The sequence below is a fragment of the Mytilus edulis genome, chromosome 8, assembly GCF_963676685.1.
Source record: "Mytilus edulis chromosome 8, xbMytEdul2.2, whole genome shotgun sequence".
NCBI lineage: Eukaryota > Metazoa > Mollusca > Bivalvia > Mytilida > Mytilidae > Mytilus > Mytilus edulis.
Window position 1 is genome coordinate 13,738,037 of NC_092351.1, and position 26,583 is coordinate 13,764,619.

Below are 26,583 nucleotides of genomic sequence, written 5' to 3' on the forward strand. Positions count from 1 at the left end.
AACGAATTGACCCAACAAAAAATCTGAAAGGACCTTGAAGTGAACATCACTGCCAGACTTGGTTTTATTTCTACAAACTGTATATTTGATATTTAATGCAGTTTTATTAATGAAAATAATGTGGCTATCTGATACACAGATATGTATGACGATTTTACTGGTCACAACCTCACATTTTTTTCTATTTTTAAACAATGGAAATTAAATAAATTCACACAATAAGAGATTTAAATACTCAATTTAATTATGACAGGGATAATCAGATATGTAAAGTAAGTGTTTTGTCAGTTGAATTTACAGTATATTGTTTGGATGCAGACTATCAAAATGCGAAAAGCAAACAAGCAAATGCATTAACGCCAATAATGGAAAAATCTCATGTGACTTCAAAAAATAAATTTACATATTATTGATGGTTATCACTGATTATCTAAGAATCGATGATATCTACATGCAAATGTTGCAATGCATCAGTCTTCATCTACTTACCAGCCTGCATATAATAATATAAAACAACAAGAATGTGTCCATAGTAAACGATGCACCACTCCCATTAGCATTTCTATGTTCAGTGAACCGTGAAATTGGGATAAAAATATAATTTGGCATTTAAATTAGAAAGATCATAACCTAAGGAACATGTGTACAAAGTTTCAAGTTGATTGGACTTGTACTAAATCAAAAACTACCTTGACCAAAAACTTTAACCTGAAACTTGCACTATCATTTTCTATGTTCAGTGGACCGTGAAATTGGGGTCAAAAGTCTAATTTGGCAATTAAATTAGAAAGATCATATAATAGGGAACATGTATACTAAGTTTGAAGTTGATTTGACTTCAAATTCATCAAAAACTACCTTGACCAAAAACTTTAACCTGAAACATGCACTATCGTTTTCTATGTTCAGTGGACCGTGTAATTGGGGTCAAAAGTCTAATTTGGCAATTAAATTAGAAAGATCATATCATAGTGTACATGTGTACTAAGTTTCAAGTTGATTGGATTTCAACTAAATCAAAAACTACCTTGACCAAAAACTTTAACCTGAAACTTGCTTTATCATTTTCTATGTTCAGTGGACCGTGAAATTGGAGTCAAAAGTCTAATCTGGCAATTAAATTAGAAAGATCATATCATAGTGAACATGTGTACTAAGTTTGAAGTTGATTGGACTTGAAATTCATCATAAACTACCTTGACCAAAAACTTTAACCTGAACGATCGAACGAACGAACGAACGAACGAACGAACGGACAGACAGACGGAAGGACGGACGGACGCACAGACCAGAAAACATAATACCCCTCTACTATCGTAGGTGGGGCATAAAAAGATATTTAATAAGAGGATAAATATTTTATTAATTCACTGTGACGTTTTCATTGGATATAGCTATGTTAATTCATTAGAATGTTTAATCAACACCCTCTTTTCACTCAACCTTAGATATAGTTCAGTTATAAATCAGTAAACATGTAAAATGAAGAAAAATAATTGAACCCATGTGAGCACATAAAAGACAAATTTGCAAAACCATATGTCCTTATTCAGACTGTTTAGTTTTTCTTTTAATTTAGCAAACCACACATGAAAGCCGGTTAAATTATGCCAAAATGGTTAAAGTGATACAACAGTTCCCTAGCACAGTATTGGAAGAAATCATGTCAAAATAAATGGACACCAGAAAAACTGTAGCAAAGATAAACCTTGAATTCAGATAATGGTTTGTAAAATAAGATGGATGTTTATATGATATCTTACAAATGCCAATCCTTTCACATTCACATAATTTTATTTAAGTTTGTTAATCTGATGGAATAGACAATTAAGTTATCTCTAATGCAACTAGATTACTCAGTCCCAATTGAAACCTTAACTACAAGTAAAAAATAAAATATAACACTTAATATGTAATCAAAATTGTATATCGTTAATGCATACTTATTCATTTCATTTTATCAATTTTTTTAATTATCAATTAACCATTAAAAAATACAATATGAGTTAATAAGCTTTGTATATAATTATCAATATATAATAACAAATAACAAAAAAAACAACAAATTGATATAAAAATATATTAGTTCTAGGTAACATCCTCATAGATATTCTGAACAAGCATTTGTTCTATAACATTTAATGTACATTGTACTTCCAATACATTTTGATCAGTTTTATTAGCATTACATTAGGTTATTAGTTGTTGTGCAAACAGGTTCATAATCTGGAATTCCGTGAGAAAAAACAAAGAAACATCTTACTACATGCATATACAAAAGTATGTTTACTGCTTATTAAGTAGATAAATGAAAATAAGATAAAAATTGTCAATGAAATAGCATCCCTACAAAAGAATATAAAATCAAAAAGAGCATTTGTACTTCAACACATGCAATATGCCATATATCAAGAGTTAAATTTTGTTTGTTTTGTTTTTTATTTGTCATTGTATGAGACAAGCTCTGTCAAAAAACCAATCTAAACAGCTCTTGCATTTCATCAACAAAAAAGGTCAAAACAAACAAATCTGGAAAAAATCTGGAACAAAACAAAAGTAATTTGAATTTGAGTACATAATATGCTAATGAATTAAATGCTCATCCTGAATGCACTGTATGTTTTAATTTGTGCTGATCTTTTAGAACCATTTATTCAAGCAATTTAGTCTAGTTTTTAGTCTAAAAAAAAAAAAATATCCACCTTTGTGTTTACTGAGTAAATTACAAACATTTAAGTGAGCCTTATTAAATATCAGCAATCATAAAAGACTATCAGTCTTAAAGTATACATTGATATTAAGTAATAATCAGTTTATTGATTCATATATAACAATTTGGCATCAGAAAATATATAAAACATTTTATAAATTAAGTCATATAATACCAAAAAATGTTCTGACAAATGAGTTAAATTAAAAAATATTCTGTTAACATTTGCAATGTCAATTAATAGAATATTAAGATACAATGACAATATCAACTTCGTGGCATATCTACCATTGCATCCATTACAAAAACATATTACTGCATGTGATCTCAGATCAGTGTATCAATATAAAACTGCAGATCGTTATATCCTTTAAATACGTACTAATATCAAAATCACATTCATATAAATATAAGGTACTCTAAATGTATATAAAAAGTAGTATACCATCCTCTAAAATATGTTTAGGAAACTCTATCACATCTATTTTGATTTTCACCTGCAGCTTTTTTAAATACCAGTGAACTTTTCGATTATTCAATTTCTATGTTATTCTTAGCATACATTCATTTTTTTAATGAGATTTAACTAATACAAGCACTTACACTTATCTGAAAAGTATTTATCATTTCAACTCTTCACTGTCAAGCTGTTCACTAAATATGAAGTAATTTTATTCAGTAAAACCCAGGGAAAAATGTGATAAATATATTTATTAAACAAACATTCATAGAAACAATAGAAGAAAGGTGAATACCTAGCCTGGCATCCAGCCCAATCGAGCTGCGCGTCGCAAGGGCCAGGTGGGGAACAAATACCACATGATCGATTCAGTGCCAGTTGACTCTGAATCTAAAGTGAGGCTGAATAAATATTTGCATAAATTTTGATGTTTGATGTAAACCAGCAAAATTGAAATTCAATTCACACCTTGGTTATGTGAAATCTTAAACTTTTAACTTTCTCACCAGGCGATTGCTGATGAGAATTAACCCTTTTCTGCCTACTAATTATCATCATACTAATAATTAGATATAATAAAACTATACATCAATTCATAAAGAAAAATAATTACAGTCTAATTTTTACTAATTGATGTTAAATGAGAATTGATTGGATACAGATATAAAACCATCATTGCGCGACAAAATTAGTATTAAGCAATCATTAAAAGGAAGTATATTGATACAAGCCTGGCTATACTGACAAGATTAGCCAGGACCCCAGGCTAGGTGGATACCATATAGATCCAACTCATATGGCACTTGTAAATAAAATGTGTTAGTTAATATATTTATACACTATAAATTCAGAAATGTTTGCAAGCATTTATCATTGTGATCCTTGTGAGACTAATAAATGCAATTTCTAGAAATGCAACATTCAAAAAATGCTAAAAAAGTTTTAAATGCAAATCTTTATTTTTAGGAAACTTTCCTGTCAATGCCTATTGCAATTTTAGCAATAATTATAACATCTCAAATATTTCTAAATTTACAGTATCGAGATTTTGTAAACAAAGGTCGATAAATATCATATCAGCTAAATTTATTCTAGATTATAACAATATACATGATATACTGGCAGTGTAATATGTCAAAATTTTTATACCACTCGGTTATTGTCATGGTAATGAAACAAAAGACTAGACAATTGTTATCTAGCATTGCATGCAGACCAATAGCAAGTTCAGTTCATCCCCTTCTTATCCAGTCAAGGATACTACAAACTATGTTTATTTATTGGATGATGTAAGTTATATTACTTTGCAGAATAAACTTTTTTAATCTTCTCAGAAATATACTGCACACAGATCATATGTTGAGTAGCTGTACATACTATTCAAATAGTGCACTTTCAGGGTTGGTAAATGAGCAGTAATTTGAAGATCTATAAGAATTTCATTGTCCATAATATTATACTTTACTGAATTAGAAAGACAATGGGTTATTTTGAAATAAGGATTGCAATACTGTTTAAACATAAATTTTCATGGGGTTAAAATTTCGTTGTTTTGTATCCAAAAGTAAGTTTGTGGGGATTAATTTTTCGTGTTTTTTAAGCTGAGGAAGAATTGTGTAACTGTCACTTCATTATTGATATCAATGATTGTGTAATAAATGTATTATTAGACTGTTAAATGACATTGATTGACAGGTCTTGATCATTATTTATTACTGTACAAACAAAAGATTAGGCTTATCATCTGAAGGAAAGAAAACGTTTTAATATTGCTGTCTAATCGGCTTATTCTCATTTCGCCTTAGGGTGTGTTCTCATTTCACCTTAACTGTGAATTCCAGGTAAAAAAGGTAAAAATATACTAAGACCAGATGTTTTATTGTGGATTTTTTTTCTTTTAAGATCATAAAAATTGTCACTTTTATTAAAATAATAATTCAAGAGGAACAATTCCCTAATTAAATGTTTTTAAAATGCTATAAAAACAGAGGTTAAATTTGTTTATTTAATAATTTTATCTAAATTCACATTTCGCCTTAGTTCAATTCCCATCTGGTCTTAGTATATTTTTTACCTTTTTTACCTGGAATTCACAGTTAAGGCGAAATGAGAACACACCGTCTAATCAATTAACCTATTCTTTTCATTGTATAAATGATGTCAATATGATTTTGTCTGATTATTAAATAATGTAAATATCTGATATTTTGAATTCAGATTTGGTAAATTTACAGTTAAATTTTCGTTGGGGTTTTAATTCTTGTCCAAGAAATAAACGAAATTAAATCATCAATGAAAATTTCTGCTTTTACAGTATATACATTCAATAGCAATTCAGTGGAAACTTCTTTTCAAGTCGATCATTAAAAATATCATTCAATATGGCACCAAACCAATCAAATTTAACATACATATAATAACATAGAAAAATATGGCACCAAATTATCCTCCTTTAACATATACAATGTATATAACATTTACAAACTATTAGTCAATCTGATCGAAACACAGAGCATGTGTTCATGCTTCACACCACAGCTTCTACGAGTCACAGCAAAGATAGCTACAAGATAACTAGAAGGTAAAATAACGTTTGACATTGAGATATGTCTTGCCCTTTTGTAATTTATATTTTTTCATATCAGTTTAGAATAAGCTTATCTTATTGGATAATAAGGGGCCACATAATATTCTTTATTCTTCATTAATAAGTTCCATCGGTCATTAACAGAACAAAATGGACCGGAAAACAGGTTGTTAACAGACTTTTACATGATAATGACCGGTGGGGTATGGTTTGTCTGTTTGAGTGCAATCCGTAATAAAACGCAACGTGATTCAGACGTGTTTGCAGTTTACAGTTAGGAAAATGGAAGACACGTCTGCTAGCCCAGACAACTCTAATGACCGTTTTGCTATTGATGAAATTATAGTAAACTTTATTTTGTATTTCAAATATTGAAGTGACTTATACAGATATCTAAAGGTTACTTTCAACAATTTGAATTTATGATTTTTTTTTAAAACATAGTTTCTCAATGAAATAAACATAATAGTTATTGAAAAATGGTCATTATCGTGATATATGGACAGCCCGTAGGACGGTGGTATTAACTCGCCTTTGGCTCAGTCATTATCACTGTCTCAGTCAATACCACTGTCCTGTGGGCAGTCCATATATCACGATTATGACCAGTTTTTCAATAACTATTATGTAAGTATTGTATACTGAACGGGAATATTCAAATAAGCGATGCAAAACATTCAAAGAAAATAACCATGACTGTGAAAAACAAGGCCAAAAAATCTCAATCAACTGACAAAACAAACTGACATATCCCGATAACAAGATTTTTTAAGGTGTTATACTGTGTCAAATTAGTGTTACAGCATACAATTATAAGGTTTGAGGTATTCATAATTATTAAAAGTACATGCAATCTTCAGAAAATTAATTTGCATATCTTGTATGCAAACTCCTTGTTGAAAACAATATGGCGGACGTTTTAATTTGTATACAAGACATACAAATCGAATTCTTGTAGTGAAATTGCACTTTTAATGAATAAAAACGAGTAACATCTTTAATTTAAAATCTTTTTGTGGTATAACACCATGAAAAATCTTTTTATGGGGATATATCAGCTTGTTTTTGGGATATAATAAAGTTTCTTGTATTTCTCGGGAAATCGTGGTACCGACTGAGATGTGTCCTTGTTAATTCAACTGCAAGTGGTTCCCCCTAAATAATTTTACAAACTTATACAGTGTAAATGCTGCCCCAACTGCACATTGTAAATGCTGCCCCAACTGCCACTGTCGAAAACAGCATACAAGTCTCGCTTTTTCACTCTGCCATCAAGGCTGGACAAATATCAAGCTTCTTGTCCTTGACATGAAATATTTCTCATTGAAGCCTAAACGCAAATCTTTGATCATTTTGGTCACTCATACTTTGCATACCAATTGCTTTGTTTAACTTGATTTTCTGATAGCTTAAATGTCAACTAAGAACATTTCAGCCTTCACAATTTTGAAGGTGCCATCATTAGAACAACTGAGAATACAATAGATTGTTGTCATACACTTTTAATGGTATTTTAGGCAGATCCATGGGGACCTGCCCCCTTTTGTGGTAAAAATTTGGTTTATTATATAGAGAATCACTGAAGCATGACTAGAGTGGGCCACCCTTCGTTCAGTCATTGATCCCCCTTATAAATAGTTTTAAAGCCACCACTGGTGAGTACACATGACTGTATTTCAATTAGATTGACTATGTGCAGTTTTGTAACATATATCACAGAATTTACAATTATTGTGGAACTTCTTTATCTCATGTAACACATCTTCCCGAAGTGATTCTTTTTGTGAGAAATAATATACAAGATGTCCCACTCTAAAGTCACGTGGAGGTAGAAGTTCCTGGAGAATATGCTGCATGTGACCATCCTCTGGATTTCCCTTCTTATGATACCTGGAAAAAATGAAAGAATGAGTCAGTCAGACACAGAGAGATAGCAAAAATATTGCATTAGCACTTGGCTTTAAAAAGATGCACAGAATATACACCCCAGAAAGGCAGGGACTAAACTTAACTCTTTTTCTCCAGGGGCCAGCTGGGCCCCTAAAATATTTTGTTCAGGGGCTCAGTTGAAATTTTAGGGGCTCAACCAATTTCTATTTAAAAAAAATAAAAACTTAAGTTTACTTTTCATATACTAATAAAGCCTTTTTATGTAATCCATGTGAGTTGTTCGAGTCAGGAAAAGATTATGTATGATAACTTCATAATACTTGAATTATTGCCATCAGAAATATTTCATAAGATTTGACAGTATTGATTTTAGAAGATTTCCCACCAAAATTGTTTCCCTTCAATTATAACTTCCTGTTGACAATAAGGGGTCCATATTCAATAAACATGATAAATGTCATTTTAAATCCAAGCCATCCTCTAATAAGTGTTGATAAAAAATATCATATAATTACTTTTCATCGCAGATTGGTTATTATACTAGATATTATGATATTTATTTATGAGATTTTACGTTTCGCTTTTTATAAAAGAACACGTTGTGTTGACAAGTATTTGTCAAAATCAGACTTGTAATAACTTTCTAATCAACTGGGATGTATCTTTGAAGCAATTCAGATTCAAAAGCATAAAAACAATGAATTAACCGTAGAAGCTTTAAAAAGAGATGTATAAGAAAAAGAAAACGTGTTTAGAGAAAGGGTATACATGTGTCAATCGTGACTTCGCATCACAACATAGTTGTTCGACTCAAGTTTCAGTTATTAAAATGACCTTCCTGGTTTACGGAAATCCTCCATTCTACTTTCCCGCTTTAATTAGACAATTGGGTTTCGGGTTGGGAACAGTTTTTATATGTTTTTTGTTTCTATCGTGGGGGGAGATTATGGGGAGAGGATAGACATGGGATTCAATGAAAAGATTATTTGTTGCCAGCTGGGCGATCTGGATGATAAAAATATTCGCCCAGCCGAAAATCTGGTCGCTTTGGGCGACTGGGCGACCGTTTACTTTAGTCCCTGATAGGTGAGGCTAAAAAAACTTTCAAATTTCAAGTTATGAGTAAAACAAGAATGTGTCCATAGAACATGGATGCCCCATCCGCACTATCATTTAGTATGTTCAGTGGACAGTGAAAATGGGGAAAAATCTATAATTTGGCATTAAAATTAGAAAGATCATATCATAAGGTACATTTGTACTAAATTTCAAGTTGATTGGACTTCAACTTCATCAAAAACTACCTTGAAGCGGGACAGACAGACGAACAGACAGGCAGACGGACGTATGGTCGGACGAACGAATGGACACACATACCAGAAAACATAATGCCCATAAATGGGGCCTAAAAAAGATTGAACAAAGTACAAAGATTAAAAGTTGCTTACTCTATACTTTTAATTCTAAATCCCTCCATCAATCCGTAAAATTTAACAAATCCAATCCAGTAATGTGATTCACTTGTTGTGGTAGGGTCCAACATATGACATATATTACACAAATAATTAGATGAACCATGATGATTCAAAGCCTCTGTTAAAGTCAGATTACAATGCTTACATTCTTCAACAAAATCTGAAAAAAGTGAGTTAGTTTAAGTATGGAATTGTAAACAAACAAATATATATGAACTAAAATATATTGTAATCAAGTCTTGTAAGTATATATGAATTCACGATTTTTACAGTTGTAGTTGTTTTTTTTAGTTTTTTATATCAGATTCATATGCCATGCATTATTAATGTAATTGTTAATAAAGAAAAGTTTTCTTGACCAGTAAACCATTAAAGGCCAAAGTATGGCCTTTAACATAGAGCCTCGGCTCACACCAAACAGCTAGCTATATAGGGTCCCAAAATGACTATTGTAAAACAATTCAAACAGGAAAACCAACATTCCAATTGTGGACAACATCAACAAACCACAGCCACTGAACAACAGGTTCTTGATTTAGGCCTGTAGTTGAAGCTTTTAGTTAACAGGTAAATGAGAAATAATTATATAAAATGCATCACACGGTTGAGTGTTCACATGAAGGTAGATTCCTAGTTTTAAAACACCATGATGTGTAGTTCCTCAGAAAAATAGATAAACATTTCATATACAAGCATAATGTGTATGAAAAATAAGAATTTGATAAACAGGTGATATTGACCTGAACTAAAAGGAAGTTTTAAGACTGAGGGTGATTTAAAGCAGGACTTATATTGACAGCTGGCAATGTCTTTTGAGACTACATATTTACCTATTGAGGCTTATGGTTATTTGTGTTGCTAGGTTGCTGTTTCTTTGATTCATACCAAACATCCTTTTTTATTCATTTGATTTATTGTCACACTTCATTCTTTAAAGCTTTCAATACTTCGAAGCAACAACAGAAACTCAGAGTTATAGAAATCACTTATATTTTTTTGCTTTAATTAAATCTCAACTCCACCAATCACCAACCTCAATACATATGACCAAAGAAAATATCAGAATGTAAATGATTATCGGGTATTACCTATTTTTTTCTGAGGCATATTGTCACATTTTTCAGAACTGGTAATGTTAGCACCATTGGAATTATTTGAGGGAATTGGACTATTTCTGTCCTGAACACATTCAGCTTTGTCTAGTAGAGAAGGGCTACCTGGACCATCTACTGCAATGAAAAACAAAGCAAATTCATTATAATTAATGACGTTGTTTACAATATGCAAAATTACTGAATAAAAAAAATATAAATCAATATTCTAAACATCATCAAAGAGCAAATCTGGAATGTTAACTGGTTGCCTTCTGTATAGATAGATTGAAAAAACATATTCAATTTCATTATATACATGTACTATTTTTCTTTTTCTTTACACTCAAAACAATAACTGGTACCTTCTTAAAAATAACAAAACTCTCCTCTACGCATATGTGTACTGTAATAACAAACTGCTCTGAGTCTGAAAATTCCATATTTTGTGCTTGGCCAGTAAGGTTAGGCAAAGTTTTTACTTGATAAGACTCAACATTATCTTGACAGTACTTTTCTGTACTTAGCGTACTCAACTTTGGTCTTTGGTTTCGACTTTACTTTATATGTCTGATTAAGTATTTGATAATCTTGGTTTAGTCTGAAATGGTCCTGACAAATGGTCCACTAGTCTAGACTTAATCTTGTATGTTTTTTTTCAAAATTTTAGTTCATTTATCATTGTTGTTTATATGTTTTGGAGTTTAGTTTGACGTCAATTTTCACTAAACTAGTACACATTTTTGTCAAGCGTAAATCTGAAGCCCTCCTCTGGGTATAGGATTTTCTCCCTGTGTTGCAGACCCATTGGTGGCCTTCAATTTTTGTTTTACTCTTTGGTCAGGTTGTAGTCATTTGTCACATTCCTCATGTCCAATCTCTATTTCATTGAGTTATCTTTCACAAAGTGATGACAGATGGATGAATATAAAGACAGACAGATGGACAGACAGACAGTATAATATACCATAATCTTTCCAGTCTTTGACAAGCAAATGAAAATAAAATGAATGCATAATGCAAATTATTTTCTAACCTTCAAGTACATTTTCTTCAACTGTTAATATGGAATCAGTATCTAATCTGTTGTTTTGCAGAGATTCAGCGTTTTCGCCCACTGGCTCTGGTCGTTCCTTATCTGAAAAAGTCAAACAGTTGACATGAGTGACCATCATTGACAGTCGACAAATCATGATGCAAAACAAATTGAAATATATAAGCAGTAACACATATCAGATCTATCATGTGTAAAGATCAACAGTTTTTATGAACACTCCGGAGCATCTGATCATGTGATCACCCCAAGTTTTTGGTGAGGTTCGCGTTTTTTCATAGTCTTTAGATTTCTATGTTGAGTTTTGTGTAATATTGTTTGTCTGTTTGTCTTTTTTTCTTTTTTAGCCATGGCCATTGGGATTTTTTTTTTTGATTTATGAGTTTGAATGTCCCTCTGGTATCTTTTGCCCGTCTTCTTGTGCAAAAACTGGAGCAAGACTTATTCATACCTTCAAAACTATAATGAGCTGGAGATATTTGTAAAGAGAAATGTTGACAAACTACCCAGTTCTTAGAACTATCATGCTTTTTAGGCTTTTAGGCAGATAAATGAAAACTTACCACAAATTGTAATGTTAAAACTTCCTGTTTGTTTCCCTTGTTTACTATTGTCTTTAAGTTCCCAATTATAAACACCCTCATTGTTTTTGCTGGCTGATCTTATCTTATAATAATTAAGTTTATGTTCATCATAGTCTCTATCTATAATGAAGTCTGAATCTGTTTCTACGATTTTAGATGCTATAATAACCTCACTACCTACAAAAATTATCCTCAGAGTTTATTTGAAATTACAAACCACTAATTAGCATATATGATAGTTATAGTTTCAGAAAGTAGTAAAATCTGGTCAGTCCCTATAAAATTCCCGTTTGATCCATGCCTTTTAAACTCTTATAAGTTGAACTTTGTTGGTGCCAGGTCTTGTTTATTTTGAGTATATTTCTAGGCAAATTTTTATGTCAAGTTTTGTGAAATGCGGACCTATAATTAGATACTTCAAAATGTATCATCTGGAAACCAAAAATAAGTCTATCAATTGCTTTTGTCACCTTTGAGCTAGTTTATAGCTTAAAGTAACTGTAGCTGCAAACAGAACTTATCCCAAAATTTATTTACAGCCATTGAAATTGACACTGATCTTTGACTAACTGACCCAATATCTATAGAGGTCTTGTTCTTCCTAAAGGCAGTCTTTAGCTAAGTTTGGTGATGGTCTGACGGATGGTTTAAAAGATTTCATTTGAAGACATAAAACTTGACCAACTATCTGTTTATAAACTGCTTCTGTGACCTTGACCTTTGATCTAGTTACTTTATAAAAGCCCAAAAAATCAATAGAGGATTTTACCAACCCATGGACCTCTATCTTAAGGAAAACAAAATCAATAGAATCCTTCTCTCCATACCATGAAATATAAAACCATTATCATATGGATGACATTCACATTTGTTATATCATAACTTGAGTAATGCCTTGTCTTAACTCAGCTTGGAATTGGCATTCAATTGATCAGATGTCAGATCATGCTCTACTAAATATTGGTACTCAATTTTTGTGTAATATCAAAATTATTACCTCTAATGACACTGTAATGAACTTCTCTACCTCTGTAACTCTCTCTCAACCCACTTACTTTTACAGGTAATGGTTGTTCTGGCTTTGAGTCTGCAAAAATAAATTGCATGAAATTAAAATAAAAATTTAGCAACTTTGTCTTGACAATTTCTAGCTATATACATGATATAGGCTATAATGTATTACAACATATCACATACAAATAGAGTAATTCTAGTCTGCACTGATTACATAAACTAAGAGATGATAAAAACAGTGGATATCATTATACATCTAACTGTACATGTGTTTTTAAACTTGCATCATGATCATTATATTATCCCACAGTTTTAATAATAAATATAGATTATAACATGTCCTTTTCCAAATTGGCCCTTATAACGTCCAGAGACTCCCATATCAGCCTTATACCTTTATACCTTACATCATGTTCATCAAAAGTATTGTCTCTAGGAAATAACGTGGAAAGAGCAGCTCAAAGTTAAAACTTCTAGATAAAAATTCTCAGATATTACATAACAGTCTTTGTTTCATGTTTTACCCTGGTCTAGTTAATATCTGGTATTGGAAAATGTGTTTATTAAAAAACTAACTATAACCTGGTCCTCTACTGACTAAAACACTTTGATAATTATGCAGATATTATGCCAATTTGAACAATGCACTAGTTAACAATGTAATGATCAACATGATGTATGTGAAATATATACATAAAAGCTAATAAGAATAAAGTCTATGAAGTTTATTGTCCTTTAAAAGTTTAATGGCTTTATCCTATGGTCCATCTTTTGTTATGGGGTAATGTTACTATATCCTGCCTAAAGGGATAAAAACAGGAATGAACAAGAATGTGTCCATAGTACATGGATGCCCCACTCGCACTATCATTTTCTGTGTTAAGTGGACCGTGAAATTAGGATGAAAAATCTAATGTGGCATTTAAATTAGAAAGATCATATCACAGGGAACATGTATACCAAGTTTCAAGTTGATTGGACTTCAACTTCATCAAAAACTACCTTGACCAAAAACTTTAACCTGAAGTTTGCACTATCATTTTTTATGTTCAGTGAACCATGAAATTGGGGTCAAAACACTAATTTTGCATTAAAATTAGAAAGATCATATCATAGGGCACATGTGTACTGAGTTTCAAGTTGATTGGACTTCAACTTCATCAAAATCTACCTTGACCAAAAACTTTAACCTGAAGCAGGACGAACAGACAGAAGGACAGACAGAAAGACGAATGGACGCACAGACCAGAAAACATAATGCCCCTCTACTCTAGTAGGTGGGGCATAAAAATGTCTGGCTGGCTCAAATATTTTTTTAGAAGCCCTGTCAAGATCCCAATAGTACAAAACATAAAAGTAGACATATATACCATTATTATTACTCATCAGTAGTAACTGTTCCTCTTTGATAATGTCCTTCTCCAATCTAGCCACCCAAGAGTCCATTTTAGCATCTACTAAAGAATCAGGAATAGATTTTCTTTCCTCCTCTTCATTTATTTTTGTCACATTTTCACCTTTCTGGTTTTTACAATCAGACTTATTAATTGTGTCAATACTGATTGAACTTAAATCACTAGTACTGTTAACATCTTTATCAGATAACTGTGTTTCGTATGTCATATTATCATTAGTATCACCACTGGATGATTCAGTGTTTGTAGAATTTATAGGTATTTCAATCATTTCCATTTTACTTGAAGAATTGGTTTTACTAGAACTGTAGATCTCTACAAAATAATGTTATCATATACAACAAGAGTAAAAAATTAGGCTGTTTAAGTTTTCTCATTTGAATTGTTTTACATTGTCATTTCGGGGCCTTTTATAGCTGACTATGCGATATGGGATTTGCTCATTGTTGAAGACTGTACAGTGATCTATAGTTGTTAATTACTGTGTTATTTTGGTCTCTTGTGGAGAGTTGTCTCATTGGCAATCATACCACATCTTCTTTTTTATATATACACAAGCTGAAAATTGTGTCTCCCCTTTTTCACTTGTGGGCTATTTCAAAAAAAATGATGCCTTTCCTTTAAACCTTTGTCAGTCTCTTGTATGATACTATATCTGTAATGTTTTTAGGTCAGATAATGTATTATGATTAGTTGGTCCTAACTACCAAAGATAATAGCAGTATGTGCTCTGTTTCAAAAATATTGTCCAAAAATGTACCTCAAAATGTCAGGAGTGTAACGCTTTTAGTGTGACATTTACAAGAAAGCATGTGCATTCATTGATAATATAGAATAAATAAGGGCAGATACAATACCAAACAATATCTTTCATCCGACTTTTATATCTTGACTATGATTTCTTGTTCAATTCTTCCATATATTTACATTTCTATGAGCCGCATAAGGTATGTCAAATAAGTTTGTGTAAAAAAAACTAGAGGCTCTAAAGAGCCTTTGTCGCTCACCTTGGTCTATGTGAATATTAAACAAAGGAAGCAGATGGATTCGTGACAAAATTGTGTTTTGGTGATGGTGATGTGTTTGTACATCTTACTTTACTAAACAGTCTTGCTGCTTACAATTATCTCTATCTATAATGAACTTGGCCCAGTAGTTTCAGTGGAAAATGTTAATAAAAATTTACAAATTTTATGAAAATTGTTAAAAATTGACTATAAAAGACAATAACTCCTTAGGGGGTCAATTGACCATTTCGGTCATGTTGACTTATTTGTGAATCTTACTTTGCTGAACATTATTACTGTTTACAGTTTATCTCTATCTATAATAATATTCAAGATATTAACCAAAAACAGCAAAATTTCCTTAAAATTACCGATTCAGGGGCAGCAACCCAACAACGGGTTGTCCGATTCATCCCAAAATTTCAGGGCAGATAGATCTTGACCTGATAAACAATTTTACCTCCATGTCAGATTTGCTCTAAATTCTTTAGTTTTTTAGTTAAAGCCAAAAACTGCATTTTATCCCTATGTTCTATTTTAAGCCGTGGCGGCCATTTTGATTTGATGGCCGGGTCATCGGACACATTTTTTTAAACTAGATACCCTAAAGATGATTGTGGCCAAGTTTGGATTAATTTGGCACAGTAGTTTCAGAGGAGAAGATTTTTGTAAAAGTTAACGACGACAGACGCCGGACGCAAAGTGATGGGAAAAGCTCACTTGGCCCTTTGGGCCAGGTGAGCTAAAAATGTTAGTAAAAGTCAATATGCTGCCAGAAAATGTCTTTGCAGGTGAAATAACATGTTTCTGTACATCTTGCACGGTTTATGTTTTTTATTTAGTATCATAGCTTGGCACAGGTGCATCCAGTTGACCCTGAAATTCTACTACTGGAATATTATGGTTACAATAAGAAGACTACCCAAGTTTGTCAGGAGTGTAACAATTGGGTTAAGATGTATTTTTTTTTAGAAACAATGTTGTTATAGTTGTTGTTTTTTCTTGAATTTCAGTAAACATTACCTGTTACATTTTATCAGTAACAAACATGCCATTATTATGGCCTTCATTGCTTTTGTATGCTCAATACTTCAATGTCAGGAGTGTAACACAAAAAAAATGCCTTATTTCAATCTTATTAGCAAAGGTAAGTTAATGGAAGAAAAACAAGCTGACAATTATTATTCAATGACATTACTACACCTCAGCTTAACCATGTCAACACAAAATACAAGTCTACATCATTCTTTTGAAATTTTTGAACTAAAATTGCAATTGAACTAGCTTGTTTAAATGTGTTACTGTCCTGACATACAAGTATTGAGCATAAACAAGCAATAAAGGCCATAATAATGTGTGTTACTGATAATCTGCAACAGATGGTGTTCACACTCAAATTCCAGAAAAAGAAAACCAATAATAACAACATTGTTTCTATAAAAAGTAACATGAATGTTACACTTAAACATTTTAAAGTGTTACACTCCTGACATTTTCGGGTACATTTTTGGACATTTTTTTATACAGAGCACATACTGCTACCATCAATGGTAGTAAGAACAAACTTATCATAATACATTATCCGACATAAAAACAGAATATATAAAGTATCAAACAAGAGACTGGAAAGGTTTAAAGGAAAGCCATTTTTTTTTTAAATAGACCATTAGCAAAATTTGTAAATATGTAAGAAATATATAAAAAAATTTAACCTGTTCTTAATTTGGACTAAAATAATATGTTAAATATAAAGACTCTACATGATTTCAGGTCAGTTTCAGGTTAAAATATGGTAGCAATAAATTATGGTCAGGAGTGTAACATTTGTTACACTCCTAACAAGTTTCTGATGTAGCTTATATATCTATAACAAAATTCAACATGATTCTTTATTAAAATAATTGTAACATCTTTACAATGTAACAAGAAAGCCGATCTGTCTTGTAAAAGTGATTTTCTGCACACTGTTTACCAAAGATTCTTAAAAATTAAAGCGTAACTCTCATTAAACATGTTAAAAGTTTGCTCTTTGCTCAGAAATTTAAAAAATATGTAATCAAATATCTAATAGGTTTGTTTATTTGTGAGATTGTAAATTTAAAATAGATATCACTACTGATTTTCTAAACATTCCATTAAAAAACAGTCTTATAGTTACTGAAAATATATGTCAGGAGTGTAACAAAAGGATCAAAAACATATGTTTGTATTTTTTTAAATGAAGAAAACTTAGAATTGACTGAAGCAATTGGTGTGAAATTTTCAAAGGATGTAATGAGATCATATGTGTTTGCTCCTTATAATTTTTATATAAAATTAAAGCTTTTGCAAAGAGATATAAAAACTTTTGAAATAAGATATTAAAGAATACACTAAAAATTGGTGTAATTTACATATTTAAAGAAAAAAACTGTATATAAGTTAAAAAAAAATGCAGGGAAATCATTTAGTACCTTTTTTTTTTTTTATTGCAACAACAAAAACAATTACATTGATATTTATATTCTTATTTATGTTTGTAAGTTGATAATAGTATGTTGTTGTTTCCTTTGAAAAGTTGATGAATTCTTATGAGTAAAAGGTTGTTAAAATTTTTGTTTTTATTATTTTGCATTAACCCTTGATAGTTTTGTAAACTTGAATGTCTCTGGATTAAAGAAAAATGATAGAAAAAAGATTAGCAATGACTTATTTTTTACCATGTTTGTCACACTTTGGCATCATTTTTTTTTAAATAGCCCTTAAACATGTTAAACTCCTTCACTTCATTTGAATATATCTTGAGTCTTTAATTTTAGATATTAAATATGAAGTATTCATACCAAGTGACCTCACCATATAAATAAAGTCAAGGTAATATTAACCCTGATAGAATAACTTATACCAAATAAAGTTAGCCTTTTGCTGATAGTATCTGATTAACATACCTAATTCCACAAGAGTGCACATGCTGAAATGTCTCGCCTTCTTTACTAATCATTGATATTATGTTGATAGAGCTTTATTACAACTGTCACATACACTTAACATGTGTACAGCTAGCAATTCTTCCATACAACAAATATAGTTGACCTATTGCTTATAGTCTAAGAAAAACACACCAAAACACAAAAACTTAACACTGAGCAATGAACAGTGAAAATGAGGTCAAGATCAAATAAAACCTGTGCGACTGATATATAGAACATAAAATATTTCCAGACATGAAATATAGTTGACCTATTGCATAAAGTATTAGAAAAAAGACCAAAACTAAAAAAAACTTAACTTTGACTACTGAACAATAAAAATGAGGTCAAGGTCAGAGGACACCTGCCAGTTAGACATGTACACCTTACAATTATTCCATACACCAAATATAGAAGACCTTTTGCATACAGTATAAGAAAAACAGACCAAAAGCATAAACTTAACTATAACCACTGAGCCATGAAAATCAGGTCATGGTCGGATGACACCTGCCAGTTGGACATGTACACCTTACAGCCCTTCCATACACAAAATATACTAGACCTACTGCCAGTGATATTGTTGGCTTTTTTTCAAAACTACCTCTACCCATTTTTATTGGGAAAATATGCGTCATTTTTATCAAATTGGGAAATTTATAATAAACCATGAATTTGACTGTAACTTCAATTTTCAGACCCCATTTCAAGAGTAAAACCCTGCTTTGAAATAAGACCCCTTATTGTCAGTGATAATGCATATATAGACCCTCAAATCTGCACATATAGTCATTTTAGGCATGAAAAATGTATAAATGAGTGTTTTTCAGGTTGTATTCATGCACAATTACTACTGAGACTGCACTGTTTGGGAAAAAAATTTGTCTTTTGGGGAATAATTTTAAGCCATTTTTTTTCAAATTGGAATTCTTCTCCAGGGGAAAAGCCTTTATTCTCTCCGGTAATTTAAAGCAAACAATATCACTGACTGCTTATAGTATCTGAGATATTGACTTGACCACCAAACTTAACCTTGTTCACTGATCCATGAAATGAGGTCGAGGTCAACTGAAAACTGTATGACGGGCATGAGGACCTTGCAAGGTATGCACATACCAAATATAGAACTTTATCCTATTACTTATAATAAGAGAGAACTTAACATTACAAAAAATCTTAAATCTTTATTCAAGTAGTCACTGAACCATTAAAATGAGGTCAAGGACATTGGACATGTGACTGACGGAAATTTCGTAACATGAGGCATCCATATACAAAGTATGAAGCATCCAGGTCTTCCACCTTCTAAAATATAAAACTTTTAAGAAGTTAGCTAACGCCACCGCCGCCGCCGCCCCCACCGCCAGATCACTATCCCTATGTCGAGCTTTCTGCGACAAAAGTTGCAAGCTTGACAAAAAACTGATCATTGACCTTTGAACCAAGATAAAAATGAGGTCATTGATAAATGAACATGAACACCATGCAACTATATCATGCACCAAATATAGTAGACTTAATTTTTGCTTATTATATCTGAGAAAGAAATAACCATAATAAAAAGCTTTGCCATGAGCGCATGATATGCCAGTCACTTTTAAAAAAAAAAAAGTTCTATAACTCCTCATTGTCATGTCAGAAATTTATAAAAAAACAAGAATGTGTCCTCAGTACACGAATGCCCCACTTGCACTATCATTTTCCATGTTCAGTGGACCGTGAAATTGGGGTAAAAACTCTAATTTGGCATTAAAATTAGAAAGATCATATCATAGGGAACATGTGTACCAAGTTTGAAGTCGATTGGACTTCAACTTCATCAAAAACTACCTTGACCAAAAACTTTAACCTGGAGCGGGACAGACGGACGGACGAACGAACGGACGAACGGACGCACAGACCAGAAAACATAATGCCCCTCTACTATCGTAGGTGGGGCATAAAAATAAAGGGAGTTATTTTAAGAGATATAAAATAGTCACTAAAGTTTAATAAAAACTATTAGAAGCACTTATTATTTGTACTCCCCTTTTTAAATGAATAAAATCAAATAACTTAGAAAGGTAAAAGTGTAAACTTATAAAAATTTAAAGGGAGCTCACAGCAATAGAATAAACAAATCACCAAAGTTTCATGTGAATTGATTAAATCGTTTTTGAGTGATTGTACGACATGTTGATGACGGATGGACAAATGGACAACAGTATACCATAATTCGTACAGTAAATGGGTGTATAAAAACTTTAATTTTTATCAATGAACCATAAAACTTGTTCAGCTAATAAAAAATGACAGGGTTATAATCGCAATAATTTAAACTAACATTTTTTATATCGTATAAAAAGGAATTTTCTCAATATCGCAAGAACTAAAATTGCATTGTAGTCTCAAATGATCAATTCACAATAATAATACTTCAAGTAAAAAAATAATAAAAGTTTCACAAATACCATTGAATACCTTAGTAAAAAAAAATGTATATTCTTGGATCTTACCCTGAAAACAACAATGATGTCTCCGCCAGCAAGTTATTATCAGGACTATTATTATTGATATAAATACAATAACTCCAACTGAAGCTATAACAATCACAATCACCAGTGATTTCCAAACCTCTACTTCATCTGAAAAGATAAAACATAAAACAGTTGTTGGCATGACATGGGTTATGTTCTTCTCATATATTTTATGATAGTATGATACTAAACCCCTAACGGGAGGGATTGTGCCTGATATTCATATGATGAAGACATAATCTTTCAATCAGTTTAATTGAGTTCTGGAGCCTGCTAGTAGTCTGTTGTTATTTATGTATTATTGTCATTTTATTTATTTTCTTTTGTTACATCTTCTGACATCGGACTCGGACTTCTCTTGAACTGAATTTTAATGTGCGTTTTGTTATGCGTTTACTTTTCTACATTGCTAGAGGTATAGGGGCTCAGGGTTGAGATCTCACAAACATGTTTAACCCCAACGCAATTTTGCACCTGTCCCAAGTCATGAGTCTTGTATGATTTTTAATTTAAGTTTCTTGTGTATAATTCGAAATTTAGTATGACGTCCATTATCACTGTACTAGAATACATATTTTCTAAGGGGCAAGCTGAAGGATGCCTACGGGTGCGGGAGTTTCTCGCTACATTGAAGACCCATTGGTGGCCTTTGGCTGTTGTCTGCTCTATGGCCGGGTTGTTGTCGCTTTGACACATTCGCCATTTCTTTTCTCAATTTTATTATCCCCTCATAGGATTTTTTTTTTATCTATCAATTTACGATAGTAGAGGGGCATTATTTTTTTTAATTTTTTTTATGCAATAGTCAGTATTTTACATCACCCTTACAGCACACCTGACTAAGGTGTTACGTATACAGGGTTTCAAATATATAACAACAAAAGACTATTGTTTTATCAAGATTTACACAAACTAAAATATAATTTTTTTTTTCTCTCTCTCTCTATTTTTCACTCTCTCTTTCTCTCTTTTTCACAATCTCTTCATATAAAAATATCTATAGATTGTTTAATAGAAAAAAAGGTTTACATGTGCAATACATATATTACATGTTGTTTGCTCTGTTCCATGAATAGGTCAAAAAGATATATATTGATATAAATTTGGTTGTTTAAGATTACCATTCAGGATAAATAATTAGCATATAGGGGCCCAAAGTTTTTCAAGTTTAAAAACTTTGTTGTATTTTCTTGCTGTATATTACTCTAAGTTATAAAAGTTTTTCAGTCTATTTTTTAATTAAATTGCATTTGAAAGCTTTTCTTCTAGCTTGCATTTATATATGTATTTTTTGGCAAAAATTACAAGAAAATTTAAAATAAGCTTTCTACAAAACCAAGAAAAAAGTTTTTTTTTGTTAAATTTAATGTTAACATAGAAATTTTTCAGACAAGCACAAAAGAAATATAAAAAATTTGATGTCACTTGACAATCATTAAATAAATGTCCAATAGTTTCATCTTCACATCTACAAAAAGAACATAACTTTGTATCTTTGATTTTAATCTTATATAAAAATGTATTTGTAGGAATAGTCCTACTGTTGTTTAATTAATTCTATGGTCGGGTTGTTGTCTCTTTGGCACATTCCCCATTTCCATTCTCAATTTTACTATGTAAAAACTTGTATTGGAAATTATACAGATATGTATCTCTACAACCTTTCTGAAGTATACAAAAGTATTTCTTCCAGTCTTCAATGTTAGAATGTAGATCATCCTCCCATTTTGAAAACTTTACAACTGGAGGATATGCACATTTTACAATAAGATTATTATATATGAATTTGATATTTTTACTGCTAGTAGTTTTCTCCAAAAATTATCTGTGGAGTAACATTTTCTAAGTCAGTATCAGTGTTTTCCCTAATACACTGTTTTACCTCCATCAGGATATTTGATATTAAACTGTAATAGTGCATATAGTTATTTGTCTCAACTTTTTGTTTAATCTGATCAAAAGTGAAATAATTCCTAAACTGTTGAAACCAAAACTCCCAAAATCAATCCCAACCGTTCTTTTGTGGTCATAAACCTTGTGTCAAAATTTCATAGATTTCTATTAACTTAAACTAAAGTTATAGTGCGAAAACCAAGAAAATGCTTATTTGGGCCCTTTTTGGCCCCTAATTCCTAAAATGTTGGGACCAAAACTCCCAAAATCAATACCAACCTTCCTTTTGTGGTCATAAACCTTGTGTTAAAATTTCATAGATTTCCATTCACTTTTACTAAAGTTAGAGTGCGAAAACTAAAAGTATTCAGACGACGACGACGACGTCGACGCCAACGTGATAGCAATATACGACGTAAAAATCTCTCCTTTGAAGGTCTAAAGTGTGACAGAGGTTTTGCACACCAGCAACTCCCTATCTTTATATAATGGGAAATCTTCTGCTTTCACAAAATTCAAGACATCAAGTGAGAGGCACTCCACGACATCAGTTTTAACATGTGGTTAAGATGAGTGTAAAGCTTGAAAGACATCTTTCCAAAAAGGATTGCTGAGTTGATTTCCAATCTCCAAAAGTTTGAAGTTTTGTAAAAAAAAAGATCTTGCACCTCCAAATTTTTTCAATATCAACTTAAGAATATTTTGCCAGTCCCCATTCAAATTTGCAAAAAATCACCTCACCCAACCGACGTTAAGGTAAAAGTTGAAAGATTGTAAATGAACCATTTTCAAACCTCCCTCCTTTATATCTGCAATCAGTGTATCACAGTTGATTTTTTCTGTTTTTCCATCCCATATAAAATTAAAGAATAATCTGTTGATTTCATTCAACATGGTATTGACATATATTAGTAGAGGGACATTATGTTTTCTGGTCTATGCATCCGTCCGTTCGTTCGACTGTTCGTGCATCCTTCCATGCATCCTTCTGTGCATCTTTCCGTGCGTTCGTTCTTCCGTCTTCAGGTTTAAGTTTTGCCAAATTAGATTTTTTACCCAATTTCACAGTCCATTTATTATAACATGGAAAATAATAGTGCGAGTGGGGCATCCGTGTACTTGGGACACATGCTGTTTTTTATGTAAATTGTTATGATTTATATGGTACTATACTACAATTAACTGTTGTCATTTGTATATATATGTTCCAGACCATACGAGTATTTGGACCGTACGCGTACGGTCCGGACTGTATACGTATTCTCGTACGGTCCGACCATATGCGTACGGTCGGACCGTATGAGTATACGCGTACGATCCAGCTGACCATACATGTATTGGGATCATATGGGTTAAATGTTAACAAACATTTATCAAAATTTTTATTTTTAGTTATACAAATTGTTATTATTACAATTAGATGGTCCATTGGATAAAGTGAATAAGCGAACATTAAAAATTAAAAATTTGTTTAATTTTATATCCGTGAATCCTATTTTGTTACTCTGGCCGAAGATGACACTTGCTTCCACAAGGAACGTCATATATTTTTAACATTAACATGTTTTGTTCATGCATGTTCCTTTGCATATGCATGTTTTTGTAAAGTTCCTAAATATTCTAAAACAATTGTCCTCCCACATTATGTTTACTTCCGATAACTTCAATTTCAATGAGCATACTCGGCTGTAATTAATGAATTACTGACATGCTAAGTACAGGAGATTAATAGATTAAATAAGCCTGATTTTTTACAAATAGTTTAAATATTATGTTTTTATTTCAATAACTATTCAACTTTTTATATTAATTTGAGATATAAGTTATGTTGATCTGTTATATACATTTGTATCTAATAAACTTGACCAAATTCTTAATATTAGTCAGACCGTACGCGTACAGTCCGACCGTATGCGTATATTGAAAAAGTACGCATACGGTCCAGACTGTACGCGTATGGTCCAAATACTCATACGGTCTGGAACATATGCATATGTCTTGCTACATTACTAGAGTTCTATGCTAAACTTGACAACAAACATGCAATATAAGGCTGAGGAAAAAACTTTTGCATAAATTAAAGAATATGACATACATGTATTTGTCAACCAATCAACATTTATTGAGGATAACTTGTAAAGGGTCTTCAAGTCATTTATGCCTTACAAATTGAATCAAAGTCTACTGGCACTTCTTGCTATCTAATTTATCCAATTTGAATAAAACAGGGATTTTTTTAGAAAACCTTCCTTTCATAGTATTTCTGTCATGTCTATAATCAAAGAGCTGAATCACTCAGAGGGATAAAATCACCATTTTCACTGATATTACTATTCTTTCTCATAAATCATTAAACTGCACATGCATTCCCTATTCTATTCAATCTAAACATTCTTCAAATACATTTGTGCAAGCCTATATAAATATCAATCTGTTGGGCCAACAGTTGCTTTAGAGTTCATATGACAAAAAATGTCCAATATGTGTTTAAAAATGCAGAAATTTTAATGACAATAGATTTTTAGAATTATAAATTCTACCTTGTATAAAAGCTTTTTGAAAAACAGTATCTTGAATTACCATGCTTTACTTGTTTGGTACAGACAATTTTTTAAATTATCTGTGTTTTCACCTGATTGTCTATGGAAAGGTATTTTAAAGGCAATGCAATTTCATGAAATTATTGCTGTATTTTGGCCCATTCAATTCATTTTAGAAAAAAAAATAAGTTTTTCTATCTTTTCAGTTGTAAAAAATATGATTGGCAGAATTCAATTCAACCAAATATCTTAAAGGGTTCAACTTCATACTTGATTTAGCTTTCTTAAAGTACTGATGAGTCATTACATGATGTAGCCAAAATGCAATTCTACCAAAATATCAGCCTGGTATTGTTGGTAAATTAGTTTATTCTGGCATTTACTGATGTCAGTATAAAATCATTCAGTCTTTTTTCTCCAGATGCAATTACAACTGTACATTTAGGCTCATTACATTCGATAAAAGTTTGATTAAGATATACAATTCATCATTGATTATAAAAATAAGAATGAAAAACTATACAGATACTAAAATTGTCCCAATCTAGGTTGTTTTCTAAAATTTCATGAAATTGGGAAAAGTCATATTAGTAAAATAACTCCTAGGAAACCCTTAATCGTAGACTAAAAGTTTACAGCTAAATAAAAATCAACCAAGTCTAATTATTAGTTATACACAGACAAATGCAATTTTCTTCTTCTAGATTTGCTTTGGACACTGGCATTTGATTGTTGCAAGGCTTATATTCCATGAAGTTTTAAGATATATGTTCACAACTTGAACATGTTGTTGAATAGAACAGTCTATTCACATGATAATCTAGGTTTATCTTTTAATAGCTACATGCAGGTTCATTATTGATCATCTCAGCCTTATTCTTATTTATCGTAACTGGAACAATTCGCTATTAAACACATCTGATGATTATTTGAATATATATGTAAATTGTAAATGAATTTTTTTTTTTAAACATTTGATCAACAGCAAGCAACAAGTGGTATGTAGTTTATTGGTGTGGATGAATATAGAAGACCCCATTTTGTCTCTTCTTCTACTTCTTTAATAAAGTTAATATCTACATTTTATGTTAAATGTTGCACGTTAAATAAGCAACACAAATTACCCTATCACACACAATCTTAAGAACCTGAGTTGTTTCTTAATATAAAACACAAAACAGTTGGAGCAGGAGACTTGGAAAGGAGCCAATGGTAAAAGTCTACAGATTGCTTGACAGCAATAGTATCCTCAAAAATGGCTTTGTTGTCTAAAGTGAAGTATATCAATGCCAATTTAGTATGCACAATAATGGCAATATATCACATACCTAGATTGGCTGAGTGATCTTAAATGTACATCTGTAATATCATAAAGCCAAGGGAATCAAAACTTTTTGAC

General features: G+C 31.5%; 1 protein-coding gene across 5 annotated transcripts in view; it reads right to left on the reverse strand.

The window, feature by feature from the left end:
• Positions 1–1,909: 1,909 nt before the first annotated feature.
• LOC139484866 (uncharacterized) overlaps positions 1,910–26,583 on the reverse strand; it is a 47,433-nt gene continuing 22,759 nt past the window's right edge. For 2 of the 5 annotated variants that reach the window (XM_071268874.1, XM_071268875.1), the window contains exons 6-12: positions 20,731–20,859; positions 14,236–14,595; positions 12,849–12,938; positions 11,250–11,351; positions 10,211–10,351; positions 9,096–9,282; positions 6,820–7,647 (exon numbers count right to left, since the gene is read on the reverse strand). In XM_071268874.1, coding sequence (XP_071124975.1) covers positions 7,434–7,647; positions 9,096–9,282; positions 10,211–10,351; positions 11,250–11,351; positions 12,849–12,938; positions 14,236–14,595; positions 20,731–20,859 — 1,223 coding nt within the window. In that variant the 3' untranslated portion in view covers positions 6,820–7,433. Of the gene's footprint in view, positions 7,648–9,095; positions 9,283–10,210; positions 10,352–11,249; positions 11,352–11,830; positions 12,029–12,848; positions 12,939–14,235; positions 14,596–20,730; positions 20,860–26,583 lie in introns of all 5 variants that reach the window. The other 3 variants (XR_011655176.1, XM_071268873.1, XM_071268872.1) reach the window with 3 other exon arrangements.